This window comes from Cynocephalus volans, chromosome 5, assembly GCF_027409185.1.
Source record: "Cynocephalus volans isolate mCynVol1 chromosome 5, mCynVol1.pri, whole genome shotgun sequence".
In the NCBI taxonomy this organism is placed as follows: domain Eukaryota; kingdom Metazoa; phylum Chordata; class Mammalia; order Dermoptera; family Cynocephalidae; genus Cynocephalus; species Cynocephalus volans.
The window spans coordinates 126,162,400-126,176,058 of NC_084464.1; the positions used below are offsets into that span (position 1 = coordinate 126,162,400).

The window sequence follows — 13,659 nt, forward strand, 5'->3', positions numbered from 1 at the left end:
ACTTTCCAATCCTTGTGAGAACTGGGAAGTTCATGGAGGAGGAGGGAGGGCAGTACGGGGACCCTTCCTGAGCAATCAAACTCTTTGTCCCCAGTTCCTTACCCAGTAGTGTGATGTGAACTGAGCTCAGCAGGTCCTTGGCCAGGCAGAGATCCAACACAGACACCAACTGCTTCTCTCTGTGCAGCGCTCCTATCTTCATGGGAGATCCCGTTGCACCCCTTCCTTCCCGTGGCTTGGGGGGGACGGGAGGGGCAGAGGCGTGGCTCACTAGTTGGTTCTCTCTTTCCTCCAACTTCTACCCCTAGATGCTTTCCTTGAAAAGGTGGGGAACTAAAGTGACTGCAAGCACTTGCTCTGTCCCTAGCATTTCTCAAAATTATCTGGCCATCAGAGTTCCCAGCAGAACTACCCTCTTTGCTGTGATGGGAGTAGGCAGGGGAAGGGTGAGAACCACAGAGAGACCCACATTTAAGCTCTCCTTCAAGCTTTTCTGCCCTCCCCAATTTCTCTGCCCTCTCTACCTCCCCTGAAAGTAGGGGCAAAACTCCTTGCTCTGCCTGCTCATATTTCCTTTTCGTTATTTTCCATTTACCTGAGTGACAACTTTTTTAATTTAAAAGTTGAGAATCTAATACTTTTCATCTGCACTCCAGACAGTTTCTAAAACAGTCTTTCCCAGTCTTGGAAATGTATCAATATTACCTGAAAGATTTCAAAAAATAAATCAGAATATCTGGGCAGTGTAACCCAGGTATCAGAAACATTTAAGAGCCCCTCATGTGGTACCAATGCACAAGAGGGCTAGGAACCACTGCTCTACAAACACGAGGGCCTGATGGTACAGGAGGAAAGAACACATCAATTAGTATCTCATATTGCATCCTGCCTCAAAATGCAGAAAACCAGGCACAGAGAGGCTAAAGAAACTTGCTTTAGGTTATACAGCTGGTAATTTGCAGAGTGACAGCCCCGAAGCCCATGTGCTCCTTTGATGTATCAGTAAGGTTCAGGGGCCAGAGGAGCACACTTTATCTGTCCTCTCCTACTCCTTCCCTTCATTCCTGTGCCCTGCCCACCTCCCAAGGGCACCTTCAGACCTGTACATTACAAGTGACCTGGAGCTGGTTTAGGCAAAGACTGTTAAATATCTCTTCCCTTTGGACATTTAAGATTTCCACTGCATCTTCACCTCTGCAGAAAAATCAACTCTTGAGTGAACCAGGATTTCATCGACTCAAACACCTGCCCATTGTTTTCCATGTAGAGTAGCTACGGAGATGAAGGAGGAAAGGGTAAAGATGGCTGATGTACTAAGCTTTAAGGAAGTTAAGGAAATTCACCACCACAAGTGACAAGGAAAAGGAAGAATTACAAAATGTAGTCTTTCTTTTTATAATATGATGACTTCAATCATCGTCTCCCATGGCTAAACCATTATTTGGAGGCTAACACAACTTCCCTGGCTAATTCCTTCACCCCTCAAGATGCAGGTGAAACAAACATCCTCCAAGAAGCTTTCCTTCATGTCCTTCTCAGTAGCCTGAGCGAGGACGTCTCCCTCACCGCTCACAGGCTCACTGGGCTCACCTCTGGCACAGCATTTACACATGCACTGCTTTATAAAAAATGTGTTTATCCCTCCTTCCCACCAGATCATAAACTCCCCGGGCTAAAAGATTCATATTCTTTGTCTGTAGTCCTACCCTCCAGCAGTCCCTGGCACACAGAAGATATTCAGTAACTATTTCTGAATGAACACTAATATTTTATTATGATAAACAATGAAAAAAAAATAAAGGGGTAGTAGTAGCTTAAAATTTTATAATCAGAAAAATGAGTCAGAGTGTAGGAGAAGGTTAGATGATTCAAGTTGGAAAGTCATTAACTATTTTTAGCTCGGTTTAACAGCTGGGAGTTAACCTTAACCTGGTATTTAATTTCCAGGGTAGGGAAGACCAGAACAACTGAGTAGCCTGTAAAAGTGCTTTAATCACTGATTCAGCACTTCATGCATCTTTGGTCACTATCACCAAAAGTCATTTAAAAGCTCTTACGCTTGTTGTTGTACAGAGCAATTTTACCAACGATGATTGTAAGTCAGTGAGATCTTCAACATAACAAAAAAATACTGATGTTTTTGTACATGTGCCAGGAAACCATGAGCACTCCTTCTTTCAAACAAAAATGTAAGACTCATTAAAGTTTATTAGTGTTCTGAGAGTAACTTCAGCGTGGGTAAAATATAACCTAATGGTTAGTCGTTTATTCAATGAACTTTTTTTCATCTATGACTTTGTACAAGTCTCTTTGGCAGGAATTGAGAGGCTTAATATAATATTGTTGGGGCTCAGAAAGTGATGCCTCAAAGTATGGCATTTAGCATGCTTACTTTGAACTGAAGTACATTTGTATTAGTCCGTTTTGTGCTGCTTATAACAAAATACATGGAACTGGGTAGTTAGGAAAAGAAACAAAATTTATTGCTTACACTTTCTGAGGCTGGGAATTCCAAAATCCATCTGGTGGTGGTGACAGTGACCCAGTGGTCTCACACTGCAAGATGATGGAACAGAGAGAGCAGAGAGAGAGACAGACAGACCCTCCTCATCTTTTAAAGCCCTCAGAACCACGCCCCTGACCACCATTTTTAATCCATTCACTATGGCACAGTCCTACAATCCAATCACCTCTTCAAAGCTCCACCTTTCAATTACCATAATAGGATTTCCCACCCTCTTAACAGTCACAGTGGGGGCTGAGTTTCTAATACATAAAACTTGGGAGACACAATTCAAGCTCCAATGAGTTGGAGGGGGGCACATAATTCAGTCCACTACAACATTGGAAGAGCCTCAGAAGCAAAGTCTCTATCTTTTGCCCTTCTTTCTCCTGTAATTCTTTCTCCCCCAAGGAAGGCCATAGAAACTAAAATACTACTCTAACCTTCCCCAGCCTTCCTGGGTAGGAGCTGGCCACAAAGAATTCTCTGACCTACCTTATCTAATAGGAGGTCATAAGACTCTCATTCCAGAAGGAATGCTGCAGAGAGGCCAAGAAGGATCTGAACAGACAGGCCTTGCTGGGTTACCCCCTTCAGTCTATTAAAATTACGTCATTCCCTTTTTTTCCAATCACATTTCTACACAGCTGTCCATTCTACATCAAACCTAAACAAAAAAATAGACCATTTTCTCTGGGTCTTTGGGTCTTCATTTCTGAGGATACACGTGTGTGGCGCTAGGGCTGATGTCTGCAATCCTGTTCACAGAGCCAATTGTCTAGCTCTTAATCCTGTTCGTGACGCCAATTGTAAAGCTAGACGACCACGCCAGTTGTCGGGCTCTTTTACCTGCATCCCATCCAGCACCGACTGGGCAAATTGTCAAGCTAAGGCTGGGTCTGGAGCCCACAGACCCCTCAAGCCTGTTCACAGACTGGGCCACAAGCCCTTCACATGCCAGGCCAGGTCCCCAGACCCCTCACACACCAGGCTGGGTCACCAGACCCCTTCATGCAGGTGTATGAGCTAGGTAACCAGCCAAAAGGTCCTTGGAGCCATAGGCTGGAAAGCATGGCTGCGTGGGGCAGACTCTGGAGGCGAACTCCCGAGGCCTACGCCCGTCCGCCTGCTTCACTAAATCAATCTCTCTCTCTCTCTCTCTCTCTCTCTCATCTGCAGAGGCACACAAGAACAGCAACAAAACTAAAAAGATACATTGGTGCGCATGCGCACTAACTACACACACACACACACACACACACACACACACACACACACACACACACACACACACACACACACACACACACACACACACACACACACACACACACACGCGCGCGCGCGCACAATGTTTACTGAACCTCTGCCAACTGGCCCTGAGGCAAGGGGAGCCTGATTAAATTATTCTATTTTCCCAACTTTGATTAAATAAATCTGTTATGCTTTTCTCTTGTTAACCTGCCTTTTGTTATAGGAGTGTCGACCATGACCCCAAGGATGGGGGAGGAAAGGGAAAATACCTTCCCACCTCTACAATACCCACCCTCAACCTGACAGACTTTAACATCTATTTCAAGAAAGAAAGGGAGAGAAAACCACAAAAATGGCAAACTTCTCAAGACCAAATGTAAATAAATACTACATTGTATTTTACAGATGAAGACTGTGTAGATGTTGAGAAAAAGCGGAGACAAGGAACAGCTTAAAGACTGAAGACCATGGAGGTGAGAGGCCAGCTAGTAGTGCTTACTTTCTTTCTAATCACATTGCCTGGCAAGCCTCAGACAGGGAAGGGGTTTCTCGTCTTCTCGGAAAACATGACTGCCTCATCAACCTACAAGTACAGCCCGCAGATTTGGGATTAGAAAGTATACGTGTACAGTCAATGCTTATTATTCACAGATTCCATATTTGTCAGTTCACCTTCTCACTAAAATTTACCTGTAACACCAAAATCATTACTCCCAGCACTTGCCCTGTATTTTGGAGACCATAGAGCCCCCAAAACTGTTTCCCAGCTGAGGCCAAACAGGGGGCTCTGCTTTCTTGTTTCAGTTCTTATAACATAAACAAGCGCCCTTCTCCTGTCTTATAAATAGGCCATTTTTGCTGCTTTTTTGGCGGGTGATTTTGCTGTTTAAAATGGCCCCCAAGCATAGCGCTGAAGTGCTGTCTAGAGTTCCTAGATGCAAGAAGGCTGTGATGTGCCTTAGAGAGAAAAGATACGTCCAATAAGCTTAATAAACTTCGTTCTGGTACGAATCATACTGCTGTTGGCCGTGAGCTCAAAGTTAATAAATCAACAATATGCATCAAGAAAGGTGTCTTTAAACAAAAACATCCATAAAACAAGGTTATGTATTGACAGAAACGTTGGGACCAAGGCTTGCAAGAACCCGACTGTATCTCCACTAGGAGCAATGGCCGAGTACTGTAAACTCAGCTCACTCCCCCTGTCCCAGGGCGTTTGCTCCTGTACGTCAATGCTCAGGGCCAACTTCAGTGGGGTCAGGCATTTTGGGTGCCGGCGGTGGTCGCCTTCAGCCTGCTGTGCAGAGTGGCCGGCAGGTGGCGCCCAGCGGGGCGCTCTTTCCAGCGTGGTGCCAGGTGGACTGGAAGGGGCGGAGGTAACCAGAAGCGGCCAGTGGTGGTGGCCCGCGGTCCCCCACCCCCTCCACGCAGCGCTCGCGACACGCGTGCCGGGAGAGGGCGCGAGCGGCGGGTCCAGCTGCATTCTGAGCTCGGGCACTGTTGCCATCTGCTCTGCGAAACGCATAGGAGTCCCCGTCGCGCTCGGTTCGAAGTCGGTCACCATGGAGGCGCAGGCACAAGGTGAGTGTCGCCGATCGCCCCGAGGGTCAAATCCTGGAGCGTGCAGAAAGGCTTTTTTCTTGCATCACCTAACTTTGCTCTCGGACGGAACCGACTGGTGCCATCTTACATGTCCGGAAGCCCGCTGCTACCCCCGCCGCCTTCGGGCTAATGCCCGCTCCCCAACTCAGGATTTCCCGTGGGGCTGGGGAACGGTGAAGAGGCTGGGGATCAGTTAGTGGAGAGGCTCCTCCGCAGGAAATGCGCCCATGGAATGTTCTACCCCTTTCCGCAGCCAGTCGCCCCCGACCTCCCCCCCCGAGGACCTGTTGTGCAGGGTCCTGAATCCGCGTTTCGTTCCCTTTTCCTTGGGGAGTGGGGCAGGGAGCCGACTCCTCTCGCCCGGGGCCGTGGACTCGCTCCCTGCGGCTCCCAAGTTGGGGGGTAAGCGGAGCGCGCGCGGAGATGGTGGCGCCGCAGAGACGACCCGAGTCACCGGCCACACCAGGGGCTTCTTGCCTTGCGAGGCGAAGCGAGCGTTACCAGCCCCCTAACCTCCGGCAGATCACACGTGTGTCCGGGCTTCCCACGATCCGGGTGCGACCTCTGCTCCCCAGGCGCGCGGGTACCCCGGCCGCGGTCTGGCAGCCCCGCTCCCTGTCCCCGGCTCCCGGGGCCACCCGCTGGAGGAGCCCGCGGCAGCTACACGTAGGGCGGCCTCGTATCTCGGAGTCACACTTAGACCAGGGCTGGGGAACTGCGGTGGAATCGTTCGAGGATGGGAGTAAACGGAGCGTGGAAACGGGGCTGACGTGGAGCAAGGGAAGGAATCAACCTTGGGAGCATCGCCCAGAAGGGATGGGTTGCGGAGTTCAACCTTTAAAACAGTCATTGTCACCTTTCTTCTACAAATTCTGTGATGGCTTTTAATATAAATAACAGCCCATTAAAAAATAAAAAATAAAAAAATAAAAAGAGATTCATGACCCTATGCACTTGCCCTCTAGGGGCAGAAGCGTCCCGAACGAGAGAGGTTTGGCGAGTGGGTGGGCCTGGGGTCACCCAGAAGGTTTGCTGCCAGGATTAACCAATTATCTGAACAGTGCGAACCATACTTGTTCTTTCCATCAGCCAAGATCCCGCCCAGAAAGCTGCCACTTCCAATGGTTTCTCCCACTATCTAAATAGAAAAGAAAATTCACCAAGGGTGGGGGCACCTGGTCAAATTAAAAAGTGAAGGTGGAGTTGGAGTCCTTCACACTTGAACTGAAGCGGGTGGGATCACTACTGGAGAGTTTCAACCTGACTTGAAGATTAGAATTCTTTGGAGAGTCAAATACTGGCCCTGGCTGACCCCATACCAATCAAATTGGAATCCCTGGGGCCTGGGCATAGGGATATCTGAAAGTTTCCCGGCTGATTCTGTTGTTCATTGAGGTTGGAGAAGAACTATAGGCACCATAAGAAAAGTTCATCCAAATTCTGAAGACATCTGCAGCCAGTACTGGGAACCCCTAGTGTCATTAGTTTGCTTTACCGGCTTGCTTTACCTCAGAGAATTACCTAAAAAATATTCCAGTGCTTTCCTTTGCCAAGCTCTGTGCTAGGAAGAGCAAAAACAGACTTGATTTCTGCTTCATGAAATTTACAGTGGAGGAAGAGACAGATATTAATTTGATAGCTATCTGATAAATTTAAAATTGCCACCGTGTTAATGCTAGGACAGATGGCCACATAGTTCAGTGTGAGCCAGAAAAACTTTAGGCCTAGTAGCCGATAATCAAAATAGCTCGGATGAATTGTATACTGTATCCCTGTCTCTGTTTTTTGTGCTTTGCATGTATTGACTCATTTCATCTGCACAGAAGTAGCATGAGGTAGGTAATGTTCTCATTCCCATTCTACAGAGAGGAAATACACACAGGAGGTAAATTTCTTGTTTACAACCAAATAGGTAATGAGCAGCAAGTTGATGCTGTGAGGCCTCATTCCCACTCAAAGCCTAGGACTTCTAGGGGAAATATAAAACGTAAGTCCCTACCTACCTCTCCAGCTGCCCTTTGGCACTTTCCCCTTCCCTCATGACTGGATGGAACCTTTGTAGGTGGGGAGGACTAGTAAAAAGGCAAATGAATATGAGAAGAGTGAACAGACTTAAGAAACACTTAGGAAGAATAATCAAGATAATTTGGATTGGATATGAAGGAGGCAGTATCCAGGATGACTCCAATTTCTTTTCCGTCATTTAATCAACAAACATATTAAGTTCTTTAAGAATAGAACTTTTCACAAACTGTTCAGAGTTTATATTAAAGGGAAATCTTTTTTCCACTTGGCACATTTTTCTGGCTAAAATGAATATTTGCCTCATAGATTCTAAGATAGTCCTTGATTTCCAAAGGGTATCCTTCTATGTTCAGCACAGTTATTGTATTTTAGAGTTATCTAGAGTGGGGATGGCTTATCTTTTTTCCTCTTAATCTAGAGACCAGCAAAAATAAATGAGGTTAAGAAGGCAGCTGCTAAAGAGATTCCCCTTGTACTGTCCAAGGGGTCGTCCAGATGCTTTGGACATTATTTACACATAGCTCAGTAAATGCTGGAAACTTTCCTATCAGTGAAATTCTGCAAATTCTGAAAATATGTTCTTTATATTTGTGAAAGAATAGATAATTTACAGCAAAATAAGACTTTCTGGGGAGTTGGTAGGATGGAAAACATGAAGTGGGATTTGCATGAAGCCATTGGATGAGGAGGGGCTGGAGAACAGTGTGGAATAAAAAGTCCACAGCAGGCAGCATTCCCACGGGCTTTCCACTGGTACTGGAGGGTTTTGCTTTAATGTGTATAAGAGAGGGAAGTTGGTTAGGATTGTAGCATTTCCCTGAAACGTGGCAGTCCTTTCAAGTAAAATCTTCCTGATCCTTTTAAACTACCTTTCAATATTTCATTATTCTAAATGGCAATTACATTATTGTTTTTACCCTTCCCAATGTCTTTAATGTTAAAAGGAAAACATTTTCTCCATTTAACAATTGTGTATATTCAAATTAATAATACCACAAACTTGTTGGCTTAAAACAATGGAAATTTACTCTCCCGTAGTTTGGAGGTTGGAAGTCCAAAATCAGGATCACTGGGTTGAAATCAAGGTGTCAGCAGGGCTGCACTCCCTCTGGAGGCTCTAAGAATCTGTTCCTTGCCTCTTCCGAGTTTCTGGTGGCTTCCCACATTTTTTTGCCACATGGCTCTAATCTCTGCCTCCGTGGTTACATTGCTTTCTTCTTTTCTGTCTGTGTCAAGTTTCCCTCTGCCTCTCTCTTATAAGGACACTATGATTTCGTTTAGGGCCCACCTGGATATTCCAGGATAATCTCCCTATCGCAAAAAAATTAACTTAATCACACCTGCAAAGACCCTTTTCCCATATAATGTAACATTTACAGGTTCCAGGAAGAAGGACCTGATATCTTTGGGGGTCATTAGTCAGCCTACTACATAACTAGTTTTTAAATTCAGATGTTCAACTCAGGAGGATTCTTTGAAGTCTATGAATGACAAAAAATAATACATATCAGATTGACCCTTCTTGTTTGCAAATTCCATTCAGTGAAAATGTCATGTATACCTTATATTATACTTTGTTTATAGGACATTTATTTACTCTTATCTTGTTCCAGGAAGGACGTAGGGTAGTTTATATGGATATAGAAAACACAACAAGATAGTGTAAATTAGAAATAGATGAAAGAAAAAAAATAAGGATGAAATTAAGGATGAAGTTCCTGAAAAATGCATACAATTATATCCTTTTTACTGATACTGCATGGAAAACAAATTCTTGCTTTGTAAATGAAGTATGGTATTCTGTTACAAAACGATAGAATAACCCCTCCTCCCACTTCCAAATAGCAACACGTTCACTCTTTTATAGGGACCAGATTACCCAAGAAAAAAATTTAGTTTGCATTTTATACTTTATATTTTACACTTTATATTACATTGCAGGAAATATAATCATAAACCTAAACTATGAAAGCTGGCTGTTATACATTTTGGTTAATGATTTTTAAGAGTATTATTAAGACTATTGATACTGACTTCAAAGCTACCTCCTATAGTTTTGTTCCCCCTTTAAGTAAAAGTTTTAAAGTAGGTAATGATGTGTACATTAGATGAAGTCAGTCATTTGCAGCAGATCATAGACTATTGTTGCAATTAAAATTCTCATAAAATCTAATCATACAAAGGATAGATATTGTAGTATATTAAAACCTACTTTGAATTGCCTTTCCTATATACACTTTGTTTTCTTAATACTCTGGGTCAGCAGAAGCTGCAAAGTTTCAAAAAACTTCTAGGCAAAAGAGTTTTTTTTGTGGGCTATGGTAAGATTTTCTATTTAGCAAGATATAGTAAATAATAAGAGCTTCAGCACATATTGATTTGCTAGATAAATATTTCAACAAATATTTATTGATTACTATTGTAATAGCAAATATTTGACAAGCATGTACTATTGGGAGACAGTAGGATATAGAGCTGAAGACCCCGGAATCAAGGCAAACTGCCTGGTTATTAATCCTGCCATTGTTATTTACCATTAATATGACAGTAAACAAGTTATTGATCTCTCTGGGCTCACTTCATATAGAAAGTGAAAATAATAATAGCTCCAATATGATAGGATTGTAAGGAGAATTTAGCCAAGTTAATACATGGAAAGTGCTTAAACAATACCTGGCATGTGGTAAGTAGTATATAAATGTTTGCTGTTGTTTTTATCAGCATATGCCAAAAACTTTATATGCTTTATCTGATTGAAACCTATAATAACATCGTAAGGTAGATACCTTTACTTTTTTTGTTGTTGTTACTTTTATGTTTTGTTTTGTTTTGGTGGCTGGCCAATAGGGTATGTTTAATACCTTTACCTTTAACACATTTTATAAACATGGAAACTAAGAAAAAATTAAGTGAAGGAGACAGGATTCATCTTCTGGCCCACGTGAGTCCAGAGCATGAGCTAAAACACTACACGCACTGTCCCTCAGTGTGTACTGAGCAGCATGTGCCAAAGGGGAAGCAAAGATAAACTTGACGTGGATCATGTTTCAGGGAGGGTAGCAAAGAAGAGATGAGAGTCTTCCCTACAGGTAATAGCAGGAAGAACTGATGAGATGATGTATTTCCATCCCGATGGGATTTTTAGAGTGCCAGAGTGCTAGTTAGAACTAACTCACATTGAGGGTGATAGTATTTTAGTGTTTTTTTAATGCCAGATAGCATAGTATGCACTTTTTTAAAAACGTCATGTTATTGAAAAATACAACAAATTCACAAGGAAGGTAATGTTATTTTCATTTTACAGATGAGGACACTCAATGACAGTAGTTTAACAATTTTCTCCAATTCGTACAGCTTGGAAGTGTTGGAACCAGGATTTGGAATCAGAGAGTTTGACTTCATACTTTCAGATTTTAATTATTATTCTATACCCTCTCTTTAAGTTGGTGTGCATAAGCAGTGTGCAAAATTGCAAATAATGATTTTACTTTATAATCTATATGGTCAAAGGGATTTTAAAAGGGCAGAATTTAATTGCATTGTTTATTCCATATGTGGCAGGTTCTAGGTTTGGGAATATGAATTTGACTTGGTTTACCTGAGGTCTTCAGGAATAAGCCTTATGATATGGCAAGTTGGGGGCAGGGTGCTCATTTATCTACAGCTTGCTGTTTTAGTTCTGTTTTCAAGGTGAAGCATTCTATAAAAGTCACACAATATATGATTCTTAGAAACAGTATAGAACTTTATCACTAGCTCAAGGAAAAGCCAGTTCAAATATGGAATCGTTTAAATATGTTATTCCACTTGATTTTCATCCATATCCGATAATCTTAGGACTTGAAAATAAATAAGTCGTAAGATCTGTGTGCTTGTTTCCAGAAAGCAGGGTATGTATTCTTCAGATGCTGGCTGCAAGGACTGATTTCAATGAGTACCCCAAAAAGGAAAGATCTTTATTCCCTCATGAGTATTGTAATTACTTCTTTACGTCAATATGTTTTATTCATTTAACCATCTCCAAAGCAAATTAGCACAATACCTACTTTAAGAAAATACCTAATAAAATTGTTGAAAAAAAATGAACAGTGAGAGGATTTGTTTTTAACTGTTTTAGCAATCTCGCTGTTAAATTTTCATGGTCTAAAGTGGCAAGTGAAGAAAAGATGGCAGTGCCTCAGTCATCAGCTGGCTTGCTCTCCACACATGCTCACTGCTGCCGCTGTTCTAGAATGCCCCGAACAACACCACTTAGATTTACTGAGTCACTATGCAGTTAAGAACTCATAAAAGATGACCTCAACATGTGAATTTTCAAGTCTGTTCTTCTACTTTTCATTGAATATTTAAGAAATAAAGGGTAATGTATTCAAACTACATGCATTAAATTAAGAATCATTGTTAATGCGCCAGGGAAGGCAGCAGAACATTTTAATGAATTTGAATTGACTCAAAGGAAGCTTTGGGTCCTCAAGGAAAGACGAATTTTAAATCGTGTCTCACAGTGTAAATCGTTTATAGATGTTGCATTTTGATGAAGAGGAAGTGAAATTCCCAGAATAAAATCATAATTCTCCAAGAATACCCTTAGTCACCAACATGTTGCTTCTTTCTCAAAAGGCAAAAATCTTTACTGTAGCCAGATCATATACCATACATGGAAAATACCTATATATGTTACACCTCCTCTTCAAATTTACCTGTGGTTGTTTGTATATTAAACAAATTACATTTTCCCTGACTGTGTCTAAAATATAGAATCCTCTTTAGCCCCTTGAAAATTGCAAAATGCATTTTTCTTATAATTAGAAATGTTTTCTTCATTCAATATTATGAACACCTTGTCAAGATCATGGGTACAGAATGATTCAAGATGAAGAATTTTATAAAAGTCACACAACATGTGATTCTTAGAATCAGTATAGAATTTTATCACCAACTCAAGGAAAAGCCAGTTCAAATATGGAATGGTTCAAATATGTTATTCCACTTGGTATTCATTCGTATCCAATAATCTTAGGACTTTAAAATAAATAAATCATAAGATCTGTGTGTTTGTTTCCAGAAAGAAGGGTCCTGTATTCTTCAGATTCTGGCTGAAAGGACTAATTTTAATGAGTTCCTGAAAAAAGAAAGGTTTTTATTGTCTCATGAGTAATATAATTACTTGTTGATATGAATATGTTTTATTCATTGAGCCATCTCCCAAGCGTATTCATGGAGGCAGAACTGATTCATTAAAAAGGAAAAGACAATTTGGGATGGGGGTAGTGGGAGGGGATCTTTTCAGACCTCTCAGTTTTAGTGTCTGTTGGATATTTGTGGTTTTCCACTGATTTCCCCCCTTACATATGAATGAACTGAGAAGAGCAATAATGAGAGCTAAAAACACGTCTATAAATGTTTCCCAACGTTTTCTTCCAGAATGGATTCATTTCTACATAAAGACATCATGGAAAGATGGTTTCCCTTACAGGGCAGGAAGAAAGTATAGGCCTTGGCCTTTGATAGTCCTTATTCCTTTGTAGATATCCCAGGGCTCCAACAGGAAATTCTAAGATATCCATGCTACCTGCAAAGCTTATTTTAAATGATTGGAAGTCTCTCATAAACATTGTAGGAGAGAAAAAAATTTTCTCTACTTTCTTAAGTTTCTTCCTAGGGCCCGTGAATTAAACCAATAATAGACAGATTAATAGGAGAAAAGGCATATAAATTTCTATATTTGTACATTTTACTTGCAAATGATTTTTTTAAGGTAAATGGGCCTTTGGAAGAATATGTGGGAGATATGATAGTTTGTTGCAATGTCTAGAAGAAAAGAAAGAGTTTCTCCTGGGGAGGGAATTTATCATAGTTGAGTTCTTTTTGGGAGGCTCTGCTTTCAGGCAGATAAGGGATTTCAGGAACTCAAATGTTTTCAGCTCAAAATAATTCTTTTGGCAAGATGACATATTTCTACACTCATCACTTGCTCATACCCAGTACATGAAGGGCATTACTGGCAAAGAAAATATCTATTTATTGTTGGCCTACTGTGCATCTGGCATGGTTCCAGTCATTGATAATATGCTCCATCAGGTTCTCAGCCTGTTATTAACAACCCTGTCCCTCAAAGAAGGAGGCATATTCTGAGGATTAGGACTTGCAGTCTTTCACTGTGACAATTTGGAGCATGTGTAAAAATAAGAACACATTCAGTAATTTTTTGAAATAAGATTTTGTTCTTTTCAGAAAAATCTGCATGCAGAAGATGTTAGGGGGCTATCCACCAC

General features: G+C 41.9%; 1 protein-coding gene across 4 annotated transcripts in view; it reads left to right on the top strand.

Annotated features, from left to right (window-relative positions):
- Positions 1-5,085: 5,085 nt before the first annotated feature.
- TPD52L1 (TPD52 like 1) overlaps positions 5,086-13,659 on the top strand; it is a 94,287-nt gene continuing 85,713 nt past the window's right edge. For all 4 annotated transcript variants that reach the window (XM_063097026.1, XM_063097028.1, XM_063097029.1 and 1 more), the window contains exon 1: positions 5,086-5,338. In XM_063097026.1, coding sequence (XP_062953096.1) covers positions 5,320-5,338 — 19 coding nt within the window. In that variant the 5' untranslated portion in view covers positions 5,086-5,319. The remainder of the gene's footprint in view (positions 5,339-13,659) is intronic.